At 38.2% G+C, this 21350-nt stretch overlaps 1 protein-coding gene and 1 non-coding gene across 4 annotated transcripts in view; both read left to right on the top strand.

Annotated features, from left to right (window-relative positions):
- The window catches only part of Cop1 (COP1 E3 ubiquitin ligase), a 113837-nt gene extending 99519 nt beyond the window's left edge, over nucleotides 1-14318 (top strand). For all 3 annotated transcript variants that reach the window (XM_040737265.1, XM_040737264.1, XM_040737266.1), the window contains 2 exons: nucleotides 12066-12110; nucleotides 14003-14318. In XM_040737265.1, the coding sequence (XP_040593199.1) occupies nucleotides 12066-12110; nucleotides 14003-14020 (63 nt within the window). In that variant the 3' untranslated portion in view covers nucleotides 14021-14318. The remainder of the gene's footprint in view (nucleotides 1-12065; nucleotides 12111-14002) is intronic.
- LOC121137358 lies at nucleotides 6427-6566 on the top strand. The gene has a single exon (XR_005874611.1).
- Nucleotides 14319-21350: the final 7032 nt, after the last annotated feature.

Raw genomic sequence — 21350 nt, 5'->3', positions numbered from 1 at the left:
ATTAACTTGGTAGATTTTTCTCAGTGTATTAAAACATTTGATTGGTCTTCAGTCTTTCTTTGTACTGCTTCCCCCAAAGAATTTGTTCTTTGAAGGAGTCCTGAACTACAGCCTCTTTCTGTATTTTATTCCCTATGCTGGTGTATGCCACAGCTGAAAGAGGAGGAAGAACATTCGTCTTTTAAGTCTCTCTTAGTCTAAGTCAAGTTCTGTGAGCCTAGCTATAGGGGATATCCATATTACAGAGCCAGGCCTGATTTTCCTGACAGAGGGTATCAGACATCAAATGTTTTCATGAGGCAACCAAGCATGAGGAGATGGAGATGTTCTGATCTCAACTCTGCCTCACTAAGGGTGATAGGCCTTGGGTATTTAAGAAGTAGGTAGGTGATTTGAGGAAAAATGTGAATTGGTTGATTGCTTGGATTTTTCAAGTGAAGCAATCCATAATCTGTGTACACATAGTTAAATGACCTGCCTTTTCCATAGACATACATTCAAAAAATGGCTTTGTTAGCATGATCTGAATGCAGACTTTTCAGTGTTCTGGTGTCAGAAGGTCTCCCATTAGACATTTCCCCAGACCCAAGTGAAGGGGGGGGGGTAGTTTCACTCAGTTCATAAGAGACAAAAGTGGCCTGTTTGTTTTTAAACGACTGTGAAATATAAGTGTCCCATTTTCAAAGGTGGTTGCTGTAGCAGAGCTACTAGGAACATGTGTCTCTTAACTGGTAAAAACACAAAGCTAGATGATTTGATGTGCTTAGACTTCAGTTTCCTGGACATCTCAACTGTTGATGACTTTCTTCAAAATGTAGTACTGAGTCAACTGCCACATATGCATGCCATGAAGCAAAAGTAAGTTTCCACATGCTATCATTAATGTTTCCTAAAGCATACTGTCATATTTAGCTGTTTCCATGCTAGTAAGCAAATGCTTCAAATCTGTCCTCACAGGCACCCAGCTCTCCAGTTTGCCTGTGAATTCTGTTCTCTAAAATGCTTACAGAAATGCTTACATAATGTCATTAATTTACAGCTATCTGTAACTTTTTTTTTTGGTATACAATAGAAACATGACCTTTCTGGCTGTCTTGATCTCTTTGCACAGCCTTCTGATTTTTAACATTCATCACAGATTGACTATTAAGAGCTTTAAGACACTTTTTATACTATTTATGCTAAAATATATATTAGAAAAATTGAAGGTGTCTCTTAGATGTTTCTGCCTATTAACATGCTGCTGTGTCTTAAACTCTGTCTCCTGATGCAACTTCCTAATTTTGCTATTTGTATTCTATTTCTCATTCCATATCTTCATTCACAAAGAATGATTTAGCTTTTTTTTTTGTTTTATGCTTGTGTAATAGTAATGACAACTGCTTATACTGATCCTGTCTTAATTTAAACTTTCAATATTTTATTACAAAATACTTGCACTTTTATTTAAAGAATATGATAAGCTGATTTGTCTTGATCATTGATAATTTTTATGCTCCTTAAGTTTTTTTTTCTGTCTCTTTTTATTTAGATTAGAAACAAGCTTGCTTCACATGTCAATCCCAGCTCCCTCTCCCTCTTCTCCTCCCTCACTCCTTACCAATCCCCACTCTGCTCCCCAGGGAGTGTTAGGCTCTCTATGGGGCATATCCAAAATCTGTCATATCATACTGGGCAGGGCCTAGGCCCCTCCCCAATATGTTCAGGCTGAGAGAGCATCCCTCCATGTAGAATGGGCTCCCAAAGTCCATTTGAATGCCAGGGATGAATACTGATCTATCCAAGGCCCCATAGATTGCTGAGGCCTCCTCACTGGCACCCAGATTTAGGGGGTCTGATAAGTCCCATGCTGGCCTCTTAGCCATCAGTCTGGGGTCTAAGACTTTTTCAGGTCAGCTGTTTCTGTGGGTTTCACCAGCCTGTTCTTGACCCTTTTGCTCACCACAGCTTCTTAATTCATAGGAGTAATAACCTATTTAGTTTTATATGAAATTGAATTTCTAGTGAAAGTTTTAGTTAGTACAAACTTAGCCAGAGGCTGAGATTTTATTTTATTTAAATGAGAAACAATCTTATCTTACATATCAATCCCAGATCCCTCTCCCTCCCATCCTCCCATGCCCAGCACCCACCCTACCCTCCACCATCCACTCCCCAGGGAGGGTGAGGCCTTCCATTGAAGGATCATCAAAATCTATCAAGTCATTTGGGTCAGGGCCTAGACCCTCCCCTGTGTATCTAGGCTGAGAGATTATCCCTCCGTGGGAAATGGGCTCCCAAAGTCCATTTGTGCACTAAGGATATACATCCTGGTTCCACTGTCAGAGGCCCCATAGACTGCCCAGTGCTCCTATCTGACACCCACATTTAGGGGGCCTTTTTTGGTCCTATGTTGGTTCCCCAGCTGTCAGACTGGGGTCCAAGAGTTCCCACTTCCTCGGGTCAGCTGTTTCTGTGGGTTTTCCCAGCGTGATCTTGACTCCTTTGTTCATCACTCCTCCCTCTCTGCACCTGGATTTTAGGAGTTTGACTCAGTGCTTAGCTGTGGTCTCTGCTTCTCCTTTCATCAGCTACTGGATGAAGGCTCTAGGATGGCATTTAAAAGGTAGTCATCATTCTCATTATAGGGGAGGGGCATATAAAATAGCCTCCACTATTGCTTAGGGTCCTAGTTGGAGTCATCCTTGTGGATCACTGTACAATTCCCTAGCGCCAGATTTCTCTTTAAACCTATTCCTCTCCCCACTCAATCTTTCCTGATACTCATGTTCCCCTCTTCTCTTCTCCCCTCCTGTTTCTTCTACCTCCCCCACCTCTTCCGCCCATGCTCTGCATTTGTTCAGGGGCTCTTGTCCCTTTCGGCTTCACTGGGGGACCCTTTGTATATCTCTTACTGTCCACCTTGTTTCCTAGCTTCTCTGGAGGTGTGCATTCTAGGCTGATAATTCTTTTCTCTATGTCTAATATCCATATATGAATGAGTATATACCATGCTTGTCTTTCTGTGACTGGGTTACCTCACATAGGGTGGTTTCTTCTAGTTTTATACATTTGCCTCCAAATTTCAAGATTCCATTGTTTTTTTCCACTGAATAGTACTCCATTGTGTAAATATACCATATTTTCTGTATCCATTCTTTGGTTGAGGGGCATCTAGGTTGCTTCCAGGTTCTGGCTATTACAAATAATGCCGCTATGAACATAGTTGAACAGATGTTCTTGTTGTATGAATGTGCATCCTTTGGGTATATGCCTAAGAGTGGAATTGCTAAATCTTGATGTAGGCTGGTTCCCATTTTCCAGAGAAACCACCATACTGATTTTCAAAATGATTGTACAAGTTTGAACTCTGACCAGCAGTGGAGAAGTGCTCCCCTTTCTCCACATCCTCTCCAGCATAAACTGTCATTGGTGGTTTTAATTTTAGCCATTCTGACAGGTGTTAGATGACATCTCAGAGTGGTTTTTGATATGCATTTCCCTGATGGCTAAGGATGTTGAGCAATTTCTTAAGTTTCTTTCAGCTATTTTAGATTCCTATATTGTGAATTATCTGTTTAGTTCTGTACCCCACTTTTTAGTTGAATTGTTTGGTGTTCTGGTGACTAGCTTCTTGAGTTCTTTTAGAAATCAGCCCTCTGTCTAATGTGGGCTTGGTGAAGATCTTTTTCTCATTCTGTGGGTTGCCATTTTATTTTGTTGACTGTGTCTTTTGCCTTACAGAAACGTCTCAGTTTCAGGAGGTCCCATTTATTAATTGTCAATCTCAGTGTCTGTGTTACTGGTGTTATGTTCAGGAAGTGGTCTCTTGTGCCTATTCATTTAAGGGTACCTCCCCCTCTCTCTACTAAGAGGTTTAGTGTGGCTAGATTTAATTTAAGGTCTTTGATTCATTTGTACTCTAATTTTGTGCATGGCGATAGGTATGGATCTATCTTCAATCTTCTGCATGTCTTCATCCAGTTATGCCAGCACCATTTGTTGAAGTTGCTTTCTTTATCCCATTGTATAGTTTTAGCTTCTGTGTCAAAAATCAGGTGTTCATAGGTGTGGGGTTAATATGGGGTCTTCAATTTGATTCCATTGGTCTACCTGTCTGTTTTTGTGCCAGTACCAAGCTGTTTTCAGGAATGTAGCTCTATAGTAGAGTTTGAAGTCAGGGAAGGTGATGCCTCCTGAAGTTCCTTTGTTGTACAGAGTTGTTGTGGCTATCCTGGGTCTTGTGTTTTTCCATATAAAATCGAATATTGCCTTTTCAAGGTCTGTGAAGAATTGTGCTGGGATTTTTTTTTTTTTTTTTTTTTGAGACAGGGTTTCTCTGTATTGTTTTGGGCCATGTCCTGGAACTCGCTCGGTAGACCAGGCTGGTCTCGAACTCACAGAGATCCGCCTGCCTCTGCCTCCTTGGTGCTGGGATTACAGGCGTGTGCCACCAACGCCCAGCTGTGCTGGGATTTTGATAGGAATTGCATTGAATCTGTAGTTTGCTTTTGGCAAGATTGCCATTTTTGCTATGTTGATTCTACCTATCCAAGAGCATTGGAGATCTTCCCATTTTCTGGTATCTTCTTTAATTTCTTTTTTTAATGACTCAAAGTTCTTGTCATACAGGTCTTTCACCTGTTTGGGTAGAGTTACCCTAAGATATTTTATGTTGTTTGTGGCTATTGTAAAGGATGATGTTTCTCTGATTTCTTTCTCAGCCCATTTATTATCTGTATATAATAGGGCTACTGATTCCTTTTTTTTTTTTTTTTGAGTTAATCTTATATCCTACCAGTTTGCTGAAGGTGTTTATCAACTGTAGGAGTTCTCTGGTAGAATTCTTCGGGTCACTTATGTAAACTATCATATCCTCTGCAAATAGTGAAAGTTTTACTTCTTCCTTTCCAATTTGTATCCCCCTTGATCTCCTTTTGTTGTCTTATTGCTCTAGTGAGAACTTCAAGTACAATATTGAAGAGATGTGGAGAGAATGGAGTACCTTAGACACCAGGAAATCAAATTGAGAGATGAAATCAATAAAGTAGAAGGAAAGAACAATACAAAGAATCAGTGAAACACAGAGTTGGTTCTTTGTGAAAATCAGTGAGATAGACAAACCTTTATCCATCCTAACCAAAAGGCAGATAGAGAACATGCAAATTAACAAAATCAAAAATGAAAAGGGGCATAACAACAGACACTGGAGAAATCCAGACAATTATCAGGTCATACTTTGAAAACATACACCCCACAAAATTTGAAAATTTAATGGAAATGGACAATTTTCTGCATAATTATCACTTACCAAAATTAAATCAAGAACAGACGAAGCAATTTAAATAGACCTATTACCCCTAATGAAATAGAAGCAATCATCAAAAGTCTCCCAACCAAAAACCGCCCAGGACTAGATGATGATTCCATTGCAGAATTCTACCAGAAATCCAAAGAAGAGCTAATACCAGTACTCCTCAAAGTGTTCCACACAATAGAAGCCAAAGGTTCGTTGTCAAACTCCTTTTATGAGGCTACAATTACCTTGGTACCCAAACCACACAAAGATACGAGTAAGAGAACTACAGACCAATCTCCCTCATGACCATTGGTGCAAAAATACTCAATAAAATACTGGCAAATGGAATCCAAGAACACATCAGAAAAATGATGCACCACGATCAAGTAGGCTTCATCCCAGGGATGCAGGGATGGTTCAACATACAAAAATCCATCAGTGTAATCCACTATATAAACAAAGAAAAACCACATGATCATGTCACTAGATGCTGAAAAAGCCTTCGACAAAATTCAAAAGTAAAACATTTTTATCCAGGAACAGCAGGTAAAAACACAGTTCTTGCAGGGGACCAGGTTCAGTTTCCAATATCCACATAGCAGCTTACAACTGCCTGTACATCGTATTCCAGGGGAACCAACATGTTCTTCTGGCTTCTGCAGGCACATGGTGCACATAAACACACTTAGGCAAAATACACATGCATATAAATAAATAGATCATTTTTAAAGAATGAAAGTGCAGTTCTCCCAGAAGTTTTTAAAATTCATCAGCAGTACAGAATCATTTTCATTGTCATAAGTATTACTGTGAATGCAGTATTCTCAAGCTTATTCAGGATATTGTCAAGCAAGTATGAGATTTTTGGCATGTAATGAACTTGAAGGTGTCAGTAGATACCTTGAGTAGCAAAGTGATGTGGGCTATTTGACATTGGAGTGACTGAGGTGGGTGAGTATATGTATCTGTATCTCCATCCTCCTTGCTTGTATGTACTTTTAAGGATTTTTCTCCTTGACTAGAAACCACTTTGCCTTTGTTTGTTAAATATGCCTTTTTAATGGCTCTTTTTGAGATCTGATTTTTTTTTTCAATTTGGCTTGTTTCAATATATTAAAGGTATATCTAAATGAGAAAGCAGTTATAAAAGTGGAAGCTGCAGAGTCAACCATGTAGGCAAATGAGAAAGTATCTTTTGTCTGCAGAAGGCAGCAATCCTACATGAACATGGAGGTCTCTCTCTGACTTAGGACAGCTGGCTAAGTCTGATCGTTCCCCTCCATACAACTTTCTAAACTACCACTCTCAATATTGTTTTGCTTATTATTTTGTTCTACATCTCTGCTTGTTGGGACCAAGAGTGTACAAAAATGGGGACAGACCACCTTAGTCTATGAAGCCAGAAGCAACCTTTATTCCAAAATCAAAATTAAAAGAAAATCACCAAGGGGCACAAAAGCTTACCATTTGGAACCACAGTCAGAGTTCAAGCTTCTAAAACTGGCAATCAATTGGGGCAGTTTCTGAGCTTCTCTTTTATAGTAAGAAATGAGTGTTAGGCATGGACAAAAGAATTTTTGTGATCTAGAGGTAAGGCTTAGATATAAATTGCTTTTTACAATTCCCACTAACAAGGTTTTTGGCTAAATTAGTATTTGTATTAGTTTGCTGCTGCTTCCTTGCATTTCTAATGGTGTTTACAGAAATTCTGCACTTTCCTAATACTGCTGGTTTCCCGTAGCTGAGAAGATTACAGAATAATACAAAACCGAAATTCATGTTTGCACTGGTATTAAAAGTTAACTTAGTTCACTGCAGTGGTGATGATGGTGTGGGGGTGTGTGAAAGTAACCTCTGGTGGTAGACAGAGCTGTCAGTTATAAAGCAAAGAAATGCATTGTCAAAAGTTAATCCCTTTGCTGATAGGGCAGGTGACTGTCAGCTCCCATTTCCTTTAGGCTTACAAATTTGTATTTCTATTTTTGAAACCTACATCTGTATGTTCTATTCCTGGACCCTTCAGCTGGTTGCGTATACTAGATTATAGAAGCAAACAAAAAAGAAAACAAAGTAAAACTAGTTTAACCATTTTGAGGAATATTATGAAGTTTGTTTGGACATTCTCCCATTTCCCCCCTCCACTTTTTAAATTCTCTTTGAAACAAGGTCTCTTGTCACCCACACTAGCCTTGAACTCCTGCCTCTATTATTCAAGCACAGGAATTACAGGTTAGTTTATGGTTTTTGAAAATAGACATTACAGTTGGCCTATTTATTTGAAGAACCTACAAGTAGGATGTACAATGTATGTGGAATTGCTATTGTTCTAGGGATTGGTTTGGATCGATTAATCCAAAGTTATCAGTTAGTCAACAATTTATATGCAAAGGAGCTATTGAAAGTAGCTTTCGTGAAGTTCTTTTTATTAAAAATTGGTACACATGATGAATCAGTAATCCAAGCATTTGAGAAGTCACAGCAGGAGAATTGCCATTAGTCCAAGGTCAGCCTGGACTAGAGTGAGTCCCTATGTTGAATAAAAAAGCAAAATATAGTTATATACTCTTTGAATCTATAAACAAAGTTTGGAAATGACAATTTCCAAAGATAGTTCTTGTTTCTTAGTACTAAGTTTGAAGTCTTGGTTGTTTGGGAGAAGGGCAGGAGGAAAGAAGCCCAGCAGATATTATGTGGCATCAGAGTGTTCTGTGAGCAACCCCAGTTGGTCTTATTTGTAATTAATTGTGGAAAGATCTTTGTTTGTGGTTCTGAACTTCCCATATTTGTTTCTTTGAGCAAAGCTTTCATGAGGCATTTGTTGAAACAATTTGCTGATTTTTCTAGGCCTGTTAGGAATCCATAGTCTGACAGGGATGTCCTTCTGAATGCTGTGAATATTGTTTCTCTTACTGGTTGGTGAATAAATACTGACTGGAAGTACAGGTGGGGCTACCAGACTAGGAGAATTCTGGGAAGTGGAAGGCAGGGAGGAGCCACCAGAGGCCATGTAGCCATTGAAGGAGTAACATGCTGGAGCATTATGGGTAAGCCACAGCCTGTATAGTTTAATAGAAACGGGTTAATAATTAAAAGACAGCTAACCAATAAGCCTGAGCCACTGACCAAAACAGCTTATTAGTAACACTCTTATTGTGAACATGAGGATCTTTGAGGACCCAAATCTAAAGGTTAAAACAGGGGTAAATGGAGGACAGAAAGGGAAGGAGAGAGAATCTGTTGATTCCAATGTAGGTTCCTGCTTTTGGATAGATACTTCTTTTCTTTCTCTGATAATTTATGTTTATATTCATCTGACTGAATTCATATGTTTAAAAATAACATGTGACTGAGCCCAGTGATAGAATTTACCTAGCACACACAAGGCCCGGAGTTCAATTCCCAGGACAGAGGCAGGGAAATGCACTAACATAACAGTCATGCAAGTTCTGGCTATTTTGAACTGATTGAATTCGTTTTTGAAATAGAATTTTTTTTCAGAGTGTTAAAACATCTTAGAAGAAGTCCTATAAAAATATAAATTATTCCTAGATTAATCTCTGTGTGTTAAATAATCATTTTCCCAGGGATAACCACTCATGCCAGTTTTTGATGCTGATTTTCATACATATTTAATATTAGTCATTGCTGATTCAGAAAAGTCTCAGTTTGAGCTAAAAAGATGACTCATTGGGTAAAGTGCTTCCTACACAAGCACGAGTACCCAAGTTGGGTACATAGTTGAACATGTCATCATGTGCCTACAACCCAGATCCCAAAGGCTTACTGGCAAAGCAGTCTAACCGAAATGTCAAGTTCCAGGTTTACTGAGAAATGGCCTAAATAAAACCTCTGGCCAACTCCCCATTCTACCCCTAATCCACAGAGTTGAAGGCACAGTAAGTCAATTGAAACTTAAAGTCCCTTTGATCAACAATATTTGTTAAGTTTGTTAAAAGACTAGATTTATTGTAATGCCTGGGATATCTAGTTATATATCTTCCTTCATTCCTGATATTAGCTTACCTTTTATCTTTATTTTTAGATAATGCAAAATTCTTGTCACACATCTTCATATGCTCCTCTTTTGCACTTGGGATTCCAATTATACATGTGCACAATTCCTGTGTATTACCCTGTTAATCAATGAAGTGCTGATTTCTGGATTTTCACCAGCTTTCCCCTTGACTTGGTTATATTTGTTTGTTTCTGTCTTTCCAGGGTTAGTGCTCCTTCTCCTTTGCCTTATCTTGTCTTCACGGTTGTATTCTTCCAGTAGTTTTCCCATTTCCAATACTTTATGTTTCTTTTTGGTTCTTAGTCTTCAGTGTTTCCTTTGTCTGCTTGATTGTAATTATGATACCCAACTTTTTCTTTTTGTTTTTTCGAGACAGGGTTTCTCTGTATGGTTTTGGAAGCTGTCCTGGAACTCACTCTGTAGACCAGGCCGGCCTCGAACTCACAGAGATCCTCCTGCCTCTGTCTCCATACTGCTGGGATTAAAGGCGTGCACCACCATCGCCCAGCAATACCCAACTTTTAATGTTCCCATTTTCACTGCCCTAGTCATTACTGGGTCTATTTGTTTTTATACTTTTCTTCTGTTGTATATAATGCATGTTTTTGTTAAGTTCTTTTAAGTGTTGAAATTTGTTCTGTTAGAAAGTTATTTTATTTCAAAGTTAAATTTTTTTCAGGTGAACTTGATTCTCTTGATCTTTTCTTTTTCTTTAAGCTTTATTGGAGTAAATCTAAAGAGACTGTTAACAACTTGCTATAAACAACTGGAGAGCAAATGTTTCAGATTTTGTAGGCCAGGACCCTGCCACTACATTCAAGGGAAGCCAGAGACAAATGTGAATAAATAAGCATAGCTGTGCTCTAGTTAAACTTAAACACAGACAAGTGGGATTGTTCAGTGAACTGTCTTTTTTCTGCATGCTGTTCAAAACCTTAACTTTGTGAACTCTGGAATTTGATAATACGGATTAACAGTAGTCTTGCTTTTTTAAAAATTACAGTTATTTTCCTGACACTGTGTTGTTTCACCATATAAAAGTAAAAGTTTATTATTCAGTCATAGAATCAAGAGGAACCAACACTGAAGCAAGTTCCTGAAGCATTGCTTTACAGTTTCCTCCTTTGCTGTATTTTGCATACAAATTGCTCTCCATCCGTGGGTCATCTCATCCTCTCAATGCCTTGAACATCATTCTTTGCCTTCTCAATTCAGTGAGGCCCGCATCTTCTCCTTAGATTTCTCTGTGCTATATTTAGATTCCTCTTTAGCAGAAAGCCCCAGGATATTTAGGAAACTCACTGCATTGGTTTCTTTTCTCAGGGATTAGAGTGCTATATTGTCTATATTCCAATTGTATCATATATATTTTGTTCACTCTTCTAGTTGTTCATAGTAGGAGAACAAATCCTACTTGTTTATTGTATCCTGGCCAGAAATAATAATTGTTTATGGATATAGTGTGTATGTGTGCTTCCATGTGTGCCTATTACATAATCAAATGTATTCACATTTTAAATAATTATATCTTTTTAGGAATAAATTCTCAAACTTAAACTAAGTGAATACATATTCTTTCTCAGATTACTCAGGATTTTAACCTAATGGTTTTGTTAAATACTATTATAGAGAAAATACTGCATTGGCAACATGATGAATTTGGTATATATAATTTCTGTCTTTATAAAAAGTCCTGCTAAGTTTTCCATGTTCTTTTCTTAATCTTCAGATGGAAAAAAAAGTAGACACAGTGTATTAGCTATCTTTGAGGAGCGTTTTTCAGTAAACTACTCATAAAAAAAAAGATGATGAGAATTTCTGTCATTTTTAACAAGTAAAAAGTTCCACCTAGCAATAGTACAATTACAGCGAGCAAATAACAGTCGTCCAAACTGCAAATATGACTTCCTTATTCAAAGGTTTTAAGCAGTAACATCTAATAACAGAAGTAAAGTTTCTGGTTTTATTTTTCTGATAGATTGAAAAAAAAAACTAGTAGTAAATCACTCCTTTGTGTGGTCTTTAAAGGAACAGTATACTATGATGGAATGGTTGCTTTTTTTTTATTTCATTGTTTTCTACTTAGTTTGATTGTGTATAAGAATTCTTGGGAAACTGTACTATGTGTATGTCAATCCTGAAAGACTATTTGAGCTGCTCAGTTCATGCATTAACTTTTTAATAGGTTGTGTATTTATCTGTCTCCACAGACAGAGGTGTTAGGATTAACCTCTGGTTAACAACAGTTACGTCATCTATAAATGCTAGTCCTAAAATTGCAATTTTTCTTTCTACCCTTTCATGCTTCCCAAACAAAATGGGGTTTTCCTCCCTAAAGCTTAAAACATGAAAGTACTTTGTGAAATAAATTTTCACTGAGGTTATTATAAGACTGTTACTAACACACAGGTTGACTAGTGGACTATCTTACTGGAAGAAAATGAAACCAGCTTTCCTTCTGTAAGATGAATATTTCTGTGTCCTTACTTTCCTGGTTGTAGATACCTACCAATGGATATTTGTACTGGATATTGACATGTCAGTTCTGTGTATTTTGTGGTAAAGACTCAATAATAGAGACTGTTTTAGAAAAACAGGATGTTCACTTTTTCTCAGGTTACCTTTACATACGCTAAAAGCACTTTAAATTCTCTTGGTATGTTAGGGTGAAGTAGAGGAAGAAGAGTGAAGAAGAAATTATTCTCTTCACCTGCCCTCCAGAAATTCCTGCTGTTCTAAAGCTCTTGTTTTTGTTTTTGTTTTTTTCCCTAGGAGTCCAATGTACTGATTGCTGCTAACAGCCAAGGTACAATTAAGGTAAGCCATTTTACACATCCCCCATTTTAAACTCAGATCCATTTTTTAAACTGCAGCAGGCTCTTGGAAATATGAGCCTTCACTGTCATTTCAAATTAGTTGACATTGAAAGAAATAGATAGCTCGCATTTATGAAGATGATCATGCTTGTTTGGAGTTAAGGGCTAGATGGGTTGCTACATGGTCAGATTGGACCAGCACAGCCATACACAGGGCATTTAGTGGACCCTCTGTGGCAGGACATGAGTGCTTATGTATTTGCTGCCTTCACCTCTACTTTTCTTCCTCGTTTTTCTCTTTCTTCTCTTTGATAAACAAGGTTTTTTTATCCCTCCCTTCTAAGGTGGTAGGTAGTCAAGATAGAGAGGAAATTTTAGTGTTCTGTAACTGAAAATCTATATGAACCTGAGAGCATAGTCTAAGACACAGACTTACAGTTTCTCATGTGCTTTCATTTTTAATTAACGGTTCAAGGAAATCCAACTTCCATTAATTATGACTTAGCATTTAGCCTTTGGGCATAATGTATTTCTTATGTAAATAAATGCTGAGCTAAGCAGTGAACTTTTGCTAAACAACATTTTGTTTAGATGGAGGTTTCTAAGTACTTATGTTTAGCTAACACATACCCTTAAGAGAACATCTTCCTTCTATATAATGTTCTGAAAATTTCAGAAAGTGTTTTTTATGATGTGTCTGTATTGACATTTATTTTGCCACAACTTCCTTTAATTCATAAATGCACCGTTGCCCGAAGCATCAAAGGAACAAATCCAAACTAAGTATATTCTGTGGAGATGTAACACAAAAACTCACAGCAGAATTACATCAGTAGCTAGTCAGGCTGATTCATATTACAGTCACCTTTTCAGGCAGGTAGTCTGTTTGTAATATCTTTTCTAAAGAGGGACCACAACTTTAATGAAAACTAGGCCTTTGTACCGATGAACATTAGTTCTTTTCTGGAGGCCTCAAGTAAGATAGTTAGTTAGGTCTTGGAATTTGATTGAAGTAGCTAGTATCTCAGTTTCACATTCTCTTGACAAGGCATAGATTGAACATGAAACACCTTAATCAGCAGCCCAGACATACAGAGCAAACGGAAATATTAACACCCCTATAGTAACTCCAAGGCTACAGTGGAGTTCATAGACTCTCAGAACCAAAGATTTTTCAGCATTGGCCTGTCATGTCTAGAGGACAAAAAGTATTGTGAAGTTCAAGCAGAAAGTGAAGGGTTCAGGTCTTTATCACCTGAAATTAAAGTGTCCGTGGAACAGTCCTTGACAGTCCCACAGCCACCCTCATGGTCTCTGTCCTTTCTTAGCCATTTCCTTCCTTGTTTTCTCATGTTTAATTTTAACGCCATCACAGCTTACTTTTATAGCATGATAATAACTTAACACTAAACACTAAAACACTAGCCAAGTGTTTTCATACCAGATGGTTAGCTTTGATGCTGAAAGAAAAACAGGAAATGCAATATTAATATTCTCTAAAATCTTGATCACTAGTGTTGCCTTAGTATTGTCGACCTAGTACTTATTAAAAGAAAGTCTTAAAATCCTTAACAATACTTTTTCCTTAAGAATGTATTAAGATACCAACAGATACTCCAAAGATATTCTGTGCATGCTTCACCTCAGCCCATTGGTATCCATCAGTTTCTTACCTTAAAGGCTCCCTATTGGTACAATAACTAATTTGAAATTTTTCATACAGTGCTTGAATTGAAAGAAGGAATGAACATCTGGTTCCTTCAGTTCTTTGGCATTATACCAATTAGTAGGTATTTTTATTTGGTTTTCCAGTAGTGCATACAGTAAAGTGTCATTAAATTCTTTATGTTTTTAAAACTGCTCTTAAAACTCTTCTTGTGTTTCGCCTATTAGGTGCTAGAATTGGTGTAAAGGGTTTCCTGAACTTAAATCGTGTTTGCTCCTCCTGAAAACCACCTACAGCTGATGATGACAAAAGAAAAGAAATGGCACGTGATGTCTTTCCAAAGTCACCCTGGGTTTTGGATTTGTTCTGAGTACCTTTTCCTCCTTTTACGCCATTGGGACATTGGGACTACCCAGAGAATTCTTCGCCATCAGTGTAACTATGAACTTTGCTGTTGGCTGTGTGGCTAATTTTTTGTGATAGGGAAACAAATTCTTTTAAATAAAAATAAATAAAAAATAATAAAAGTTTATTGAGCCACAACTGAGCTGGGAATGCCTTTGTCAGGGGTGGTGAGAGTCTTTTGAAGAAGTAGCACATAAGGGCTGTAGAGAATGTTCTGGCTGGAGTAGGAAAGAGGCTCAGTGAACAAGAGCACTGGCTGCACCTACAAAAGATAGTTCCCAACACCTCGCAGCTACCTGTAACTCCAGTGGGAGATCTGACGTCCTCTTCTTGCCTCCTGGATGGAGCACCAGGTATGCATGCGGTGCGCACACATCCAGGCAGAATGCTTTGAATTAAAATGAAAATAAATCTTATTTTAAAAGAGGAAAAAATGTACTGGTGAGTAGTTTTAAAGTTGCTTTTTTTCCCAACCCCTTTGAAATTGCTCATATCAACAAGAACAAAAGGTAAAATGTATGAATTCCTTCCAGTGAGCTTTATATTTACAATAAGAAAAGATTAAGAATTCCTTTCTATACACCCTGCTGAGATTATCATCATCAGATCTTTGGGCCCCTCCATATCTGGTCAAAGATCTAAGAGTTTGACTTACTGAGATCTAGTAAAAGGGAAGTTCTTATAACTGCCAGTTCTCTTTGTCACCAGTAAGCATGAGATAAAGCACGTAAGCTTTTGTTTTAACCAGACCTGTCAGATTATACTGACCAAGTCTGATCAGTGACTTGGAGCAAGGTCAGCTGATCTTTTCTGTAACGGGACAGATAGGAAATACTTTCAGCTTTGCTGGGCATGTGGTCTCTGTTATAACTACTGAGCTCCACCAGAGCAGCAGGAAAGTAGCTACAGATATGTGGACAAATGAGCATGGCTGGAAAATAGGTGAAGTTCCAGTCTCTGCCTGCAGCTCATTATCTGCAAGCCCCTGACTTAGAATTAAACTTGTATGCTCTGGCACTCCCAGTTTCTAAACCACGGGACCTCTTACATTGTCTAGATCATTTATAAATCATTTTCACATCTCAGAGCATTTGGTCAAGCAAAAGTAACATGGAGAACTACCTAAAGTCAGAAAACTTTTCAGTAAAAATGGTTCAGGCAAAATTGTCCACACATTTCATAAAACACAGAAAGGCTTGTTGGATACAGATATGCATGAAGAATATACTATCCCAGTAGATCCCTCAGCTAAAGGTTACCGAGACCTAAGTAAGCTTACACTTTTTCTCTGAAATTCCTGAATCCAAGTGCCTCTTAGAATTTAGAATCTTTGAATATCAGAAAATTCACAGGACACATGTAACTATATCAAATAGCAACCCCAATAGAACTAAAGCAGTATTCCATGGTCCAGCACACAGTTTTGCAGCAGAGCATGCATGTTCACATTATATAAGATTGGTTAGTAAGGAGGAAAAAGAATCTTACAGTAGTCTAGGCAAGAGTATCTTCAAATGACTTCCTCAAACAGGTGAAATTTATTAGATTTTATGACTTCAGGAAAATTGCTTCTTACATTCTAAATTTTAAAACCTGTTAAATGTTTAACCCCAACTCAGAGAGAAAAGGCTACTACTATCTGGAGGCTATCCTGGTACTAGCTCTGATAGATCAGGCTGGTCTCAAATTCACAGAGATCCGCCTGCCTCTGCCTTCCAAGTGCTGGGATTAAAGGCATGTGTTATCACCGCCTGGCTGAAGTTGTTTTTAAGTCAATGTTTAGAGTTTTAGATTGGGGAATTGGCTTGTTAAAAAAAAAACAAAAACACTTAACCTCACAAATATGAAAACCAAAGTTTCAATCCTCAGAATCCACCAACAACTGAGTCAGTTTAGCACCCAGGCTGGGACCCCAAATTAGTAGGCAGACACAGGTTCCCCTGGGATACCTGACTAGCTATGGCAAGCTCTGGGTTTGGCAAGACCCTACCTAAGTAAAGAAGGTGAGGAACAATTAAGGAATGTGCACAGCATCCCCTGACATCCACCCATCTGCATGCTTATACACACTTGTGTTAAGGGATCCTGCCTGGGTTCCATTGCTGCTTTAGCCCCCAAATAACACACAGGACACTATATCAATTATAAGCTGTTGGCCGTTTGCTTGGTTTCTTACTGACTAGCTCTGATTTTATTTAACCCATAATTGTTAATCTAAGTATTTCTCTTACCAGAGAAAAGGGTCTGGACCTCTTATTCCTCTGGTGGCCTATTGTGACTGGCTATGTCTCTCTTTCCCAGAATCCTCCTCAACTCATAGTCCCACCTATCTTGCTTCCATATAGGCCAACACTGCTTTATTCAAAGCAATCAGACACATATTTACAGAATGACATCTCCCAATGTCTCCTCTTTTCTGTCTAAAATAAGAAATGTTTAAACTTTAACATAGTCAAATTATATATAACAGAACAGTTATCAAATAAGAACTATAGTTACAATATTTTGTTCATTAACATTTAGTAAGATTCAAAGAAAATAGCGTCTATCCTATCCGTGAGTCTAAAGTCTTATATGTAGCTTATCTTTTATCATAACTAAGGAAAACTATAATTGTATCTATCTGTCTTCAACTCCATCAAAGATCCCAGAAGGATAATATATAAACACTAGAATTGACAGAGACATCTCGCTGCCTGGACAGTCACCCAAAGCCCTCTGTAATGTTGGGGCATCTTCAGCCCATAGGCCATAATGTGTCCAGAAGGCTTCTCAGCAAAACAGGAAATTTCAAACTGTCCATCTGCACTGGCAGTCTGTCAGTCATTTTTCTGTGTCCTGCACAAAGTCTGATAGATTCTTCCATGAAGCAGGAACCCTGAAGGACTGTTGAGTTCAGCAGTCACTTTCCTGTGGGTCCTGTATATCCAGTTTATACAGAAACAGTGAAGCTGTCAGGCAAGAGCAGTTTCTTGCCCAAAAGGCTAATCTTGCCATGTTGAAATCAAACTGTATAACAAGTTTCTTTGATGCCCATCTTCCTCTCAGTTTTAATTGGTGATGCCAGGAGCAGACATTACGTTTTAAAAGATCAGTATAAACAAGAGGAGAAATACACATATCACAAAATTGACCTTGAATTTGTATCAATAAATGAAAAACCATACCAATACAAAGTATTCATTTCCATACCATATGCAACTGTGGCAGGGCCCAGGCGAATGGCCCTATACATAATGGTGTCAGCATGTGGGATATGAATTTCCACATAGAATGACAAAAGCTTAAAAGGGATTTTAGAAACAAAAGAACAGAGAAGCACGGCTTCTTGGTAGCAGCATTTTCTCAGATGGGCTCTGTTTCGCTAGAAACAAGCAGAGACTCACTCGGCTCACTTAAGGGAGTCTTCCTGACTCAGCATAAGGAGAAAAAAAAAAAACCAGCAAGGTTCTTTTAAGAGGCTCTGCTAACAATTGAATGGTGTGCACGAGCATCTGGCAGTGGCAGTGACCACATCTCCAAACCGGCACCATGCTGCTGGATGTCAACATAAACTGAGGCAGTGAGCCCGCTATGTTGGAAAGCCAGCGGCTGTTTCCACTTTAATTTTAGCAATGTTCTTTAGTCTATATAAGACACGTGGCCAGAAAAACAAAGTTTTACACTAAAGCCAAATTCAGATGAAGAAAAATATAGGTAGACTTGGGAGAGTAAAAGAAACAAGATATTGGAAAAAATAAAAAGTAGCTGGGTGTGGTGGCACACGCCTTTAATCCCAGCCCTAGGGAGGAAAACATAAACAGAGTAGCTGGGTGTAGTAACACATGCCTTTAATCCCAGCACTCCAGAGGCAGAGGCAGTTAGACTTCCAAAGAAATAGCCTGTTTCAGAGAAAAATAAATAAATGTAAAAGAAATAGAGTAATATAAGCCACGTAAAGATGGAAAATACACATAGAGTGGATACTTTATACTATTGTGTTTTTCAGTTTTTTGATTGCTAAAGGAACAACTGCTAAAGTACACGATTATAAATGCTACTGAATTAATTAAACATCTTTTGAAAATGCCTTGACTTCAAAATTTAAGTATAAGGATCTGTTACTTCGGAAAAGATATTTTATTTCTGTTGCCACAGAAAATGGAAAGCTGTGGATTCCTTCCAGGCTTCAGTGGTTTGATGAACCAAGACCCCTGGAAGCAGTGGGCCAGGTGTTCCAACATCTAAGACAGCTGAGACTACAACAAAAGGACTTAGCCAGGTTTTTGAGTTTTGTCATGATCCCCATGGTATTGACAGCATCCCCTATCATCAGGAAGCAGTTTGGAATGAGCAATGTCCAAATTCCCATATGTTTGTAAATCGTTGTTTTCATTTGAATAGGGTTGCTTATAATTGGTTAATGATCACAACCAATCTCTTTTTAAAGGTAAAAGGGGCCTTATAGTATAGAAATGAATACTTTGTATTGGTATGATTTTTCATTTATTGGTACAACTTCAGGGTCAATTTTGTGATGTGTATATTTCTCCTCTTGTTTAAGTATTTTGTTTATAATGATCTTTTAAAATGTAATGCATAATTAAATACAGATTATGGATAATTACTTATAATAGTCAGAACTTATAGTTAGGTAAGTTAGGTTTTCTAGATATACACACATGCATACACATGTGTTTCTGTACACATCCACATGCATACAAACACACCACATCCAAAACAAAACAGAATTTAAAGGCATTTATTTTTAAGTATGAAGATAAGTATAGACAAAGCAGAATGCAACAGAGCAATGGGAGTTACAGCTACATGCACAAATGAACTGCAGATGAAACCATAGCAGCTGTCCATCTGTGACTTTGAAAAGAAGCACAAAGAATATCTGCATATTCTTCCTGGGAGTGAAACTTGCATTTTAAGAAAAAGCAGTCTTAGCAAGATTATAATATAGAAAGTCCACTGTCATCCTTAAGTTTTAACAATTCAGATATGAATGACAGTATTTTACCTTTAGTCATTATCTCCTCAACTAGAGAATCGAGAGACCCTTTCAATTTGTGTATGTCTTTGGCTTGTCACTTCTCTGTGTCATTTGTATTTTAGTTTTAGAATCAAACTTTGTATTCCCTCAAACTGAAAGCTCTGGAGTTGGAGGTGAGGAGGAGGGCCCACGAAATCAAAGTTTGGGCTCCCAGATTTGACCTGATACACATTCAATGTTTCCCCATATGAAATGACTTTTGCTCTACTACTGTCAGTGTCTACTCTGCAGTCTTAGGAGTTTTGTTTGTTTGTAGAAACACAGGACTTCAATTTTTAAAGTTTATTAAATTTTATCTGCATGGGTGATTGTCTGCATACATATCTGTGGAGGCCAGAAGAAGGCATTAAATACTCTAGAACTGGAGTGACAGTTGTGACCCTCCATGTGGATGCTGGGAATCGAAAGTGGGTCCTCCAGTAGAGCAACCAGTGCTCTCAACTGCTAATCAGTTGTTTCGGCCCCAAGACTTAAAAGAAGCTAAGCAAAAACAGTCTTGTATACTCAAAATGTAAATATTAAATACTTGGTTTTATACAACATAAAGAACATTTTATTCCAGAAACATAAGAGTGAGGTAAAATTCAGCTTCTTTTATTCATGTCTACTCATACCCAGTATGTCCCATCAGGCTAGGTGGTTGGTTTGTTTCTGGATGTGCATGTAAAATTTATGTCTTCTGGACAGTGGGCTGCCAGAGGATAGGGGTCATATTTATTTTCTGCCTATCCTTAATTCTCCTTTGAGTGGCACCTCAACTAGAAGTCTGTAATGGGCATGGCAGTTGCTTACAAAACAAGATACAGCCATGTTGCTGGTGGTTCTGGTGGGTTCCTTCATTCAATAAAGACTTTAGTGCCTACTGTTTGATATAGTCTGTTCTGTGCCAGGAGTCGTCAAGCTCCGTAAATGGCCAACTACTTTAGACTTTGTGGGCTCCAAAGTCTGCTTGGTGTTGCTGTTGTAGCATGGAAAACTATCCCTGGTCAAAGCATACGAATTTGGTTTTGCTCCAATAAAATCAGACTAGAATTCATTTTGTTATAATGGATCACAGAATTTGTACTTATCAAACATTAAAATATATAAAACTAAGACAGGCAGTGGTGGCACACACATTTAATTCCAGCACTTGGGAGGCAGAGGCAGGTGGGTCTCTGTGAGTTCGAGACCAGCCTGGTCTACAAGAGCTAGTTCCTGGACAGGCTCCAAAGCCACAGAGAAACCCTATCTCGAAAAACAAAAACAAAAAAACAAAAAAAAAAACTTACTTATGATTCATCCATACAAAAAGCTATAAACTTCATTTGCATTTCATGCTATAGCTTGCTGACTGACCCCTGTTCTAGATGCTGACTACAGAGCAGTACAGGAAAATGTAATCTCCAGTGGACATCTCTTTATTTGGGGGGAGCGCAAAAATATTTCCATAAAACGACACTTTCCATAATGGAGCATCTCTACCATAGGAAAGCCAGAAAGCCTTCATGGGAAACATCACCCAGCTAAAAGTGAGTTTGATGCTTAGTTTCCACAGAAGTGCACATGTATAGTGTTGGTATCCATTGTTGATGTGTACTTCTAGAGAACCAATGGAAACTTCCTGCTGAAGTTTGGTAGGCAGTGAGGTATTTTGTTAGGTGGGTGTTCTTTGAAGGCTATGCCCACTAGCAGACCTCAGAGTTCAGGGGCTGAGATAATATTCACTAAAGGGTTCCTACATAAGGTGAGGCTCCCGTTGAATGTGTGGAAGCAGGACATTTTTCAAGGCTGACTGCCTACCCCACCCCCTTTTTTCTCTTTTACTCTAGTCTTGAAATTCCTTTTCTGAGCATAAAATGTTTCTTGAGCTCTTAGCACTTAAAGACTTGAAACCTAATGTTCTCTTGCTATGACTGAACCTTATAAATGATTCACTCACATTTATGCCAGCGTTTAAAATGCTGTCTAATTTTACCCAGTGAAATTTTGAATCAACACAACTTACTTTCCCCTAAATTAACCGCTGTTAAATTAGCCCACTTTTCCTAAATTTTTCATATAGGGAGTCGAGACTTTGGTGAACATGTATGCTTTTTTTCTAAAATCATCACTTGCACTTCCTAATTCTGCATGGGCCAGTCCCAGGA

The sequence above is a fragment of the Mesocricetus auratus genome, unplaced genomic scaffold (genome assembly GCF_017639785.1).
Source record: "Mesocricetus auratus isolate SY011 unplaced genomic scaffold, BCM_Maur_2.0 Super-Scaffold_100676, whole genome shotgun sequence".
NCBI lineage: Eukaryota > Metazoa > Chordata > Mammalia > Rodentia > Cricetidae > Mesocricetus > Mesocricetus auratus.
Note: the sequence above shows the minus strand (reverse complement) of the source record. Positions and strands in the feature narration are given on the sequence as shown.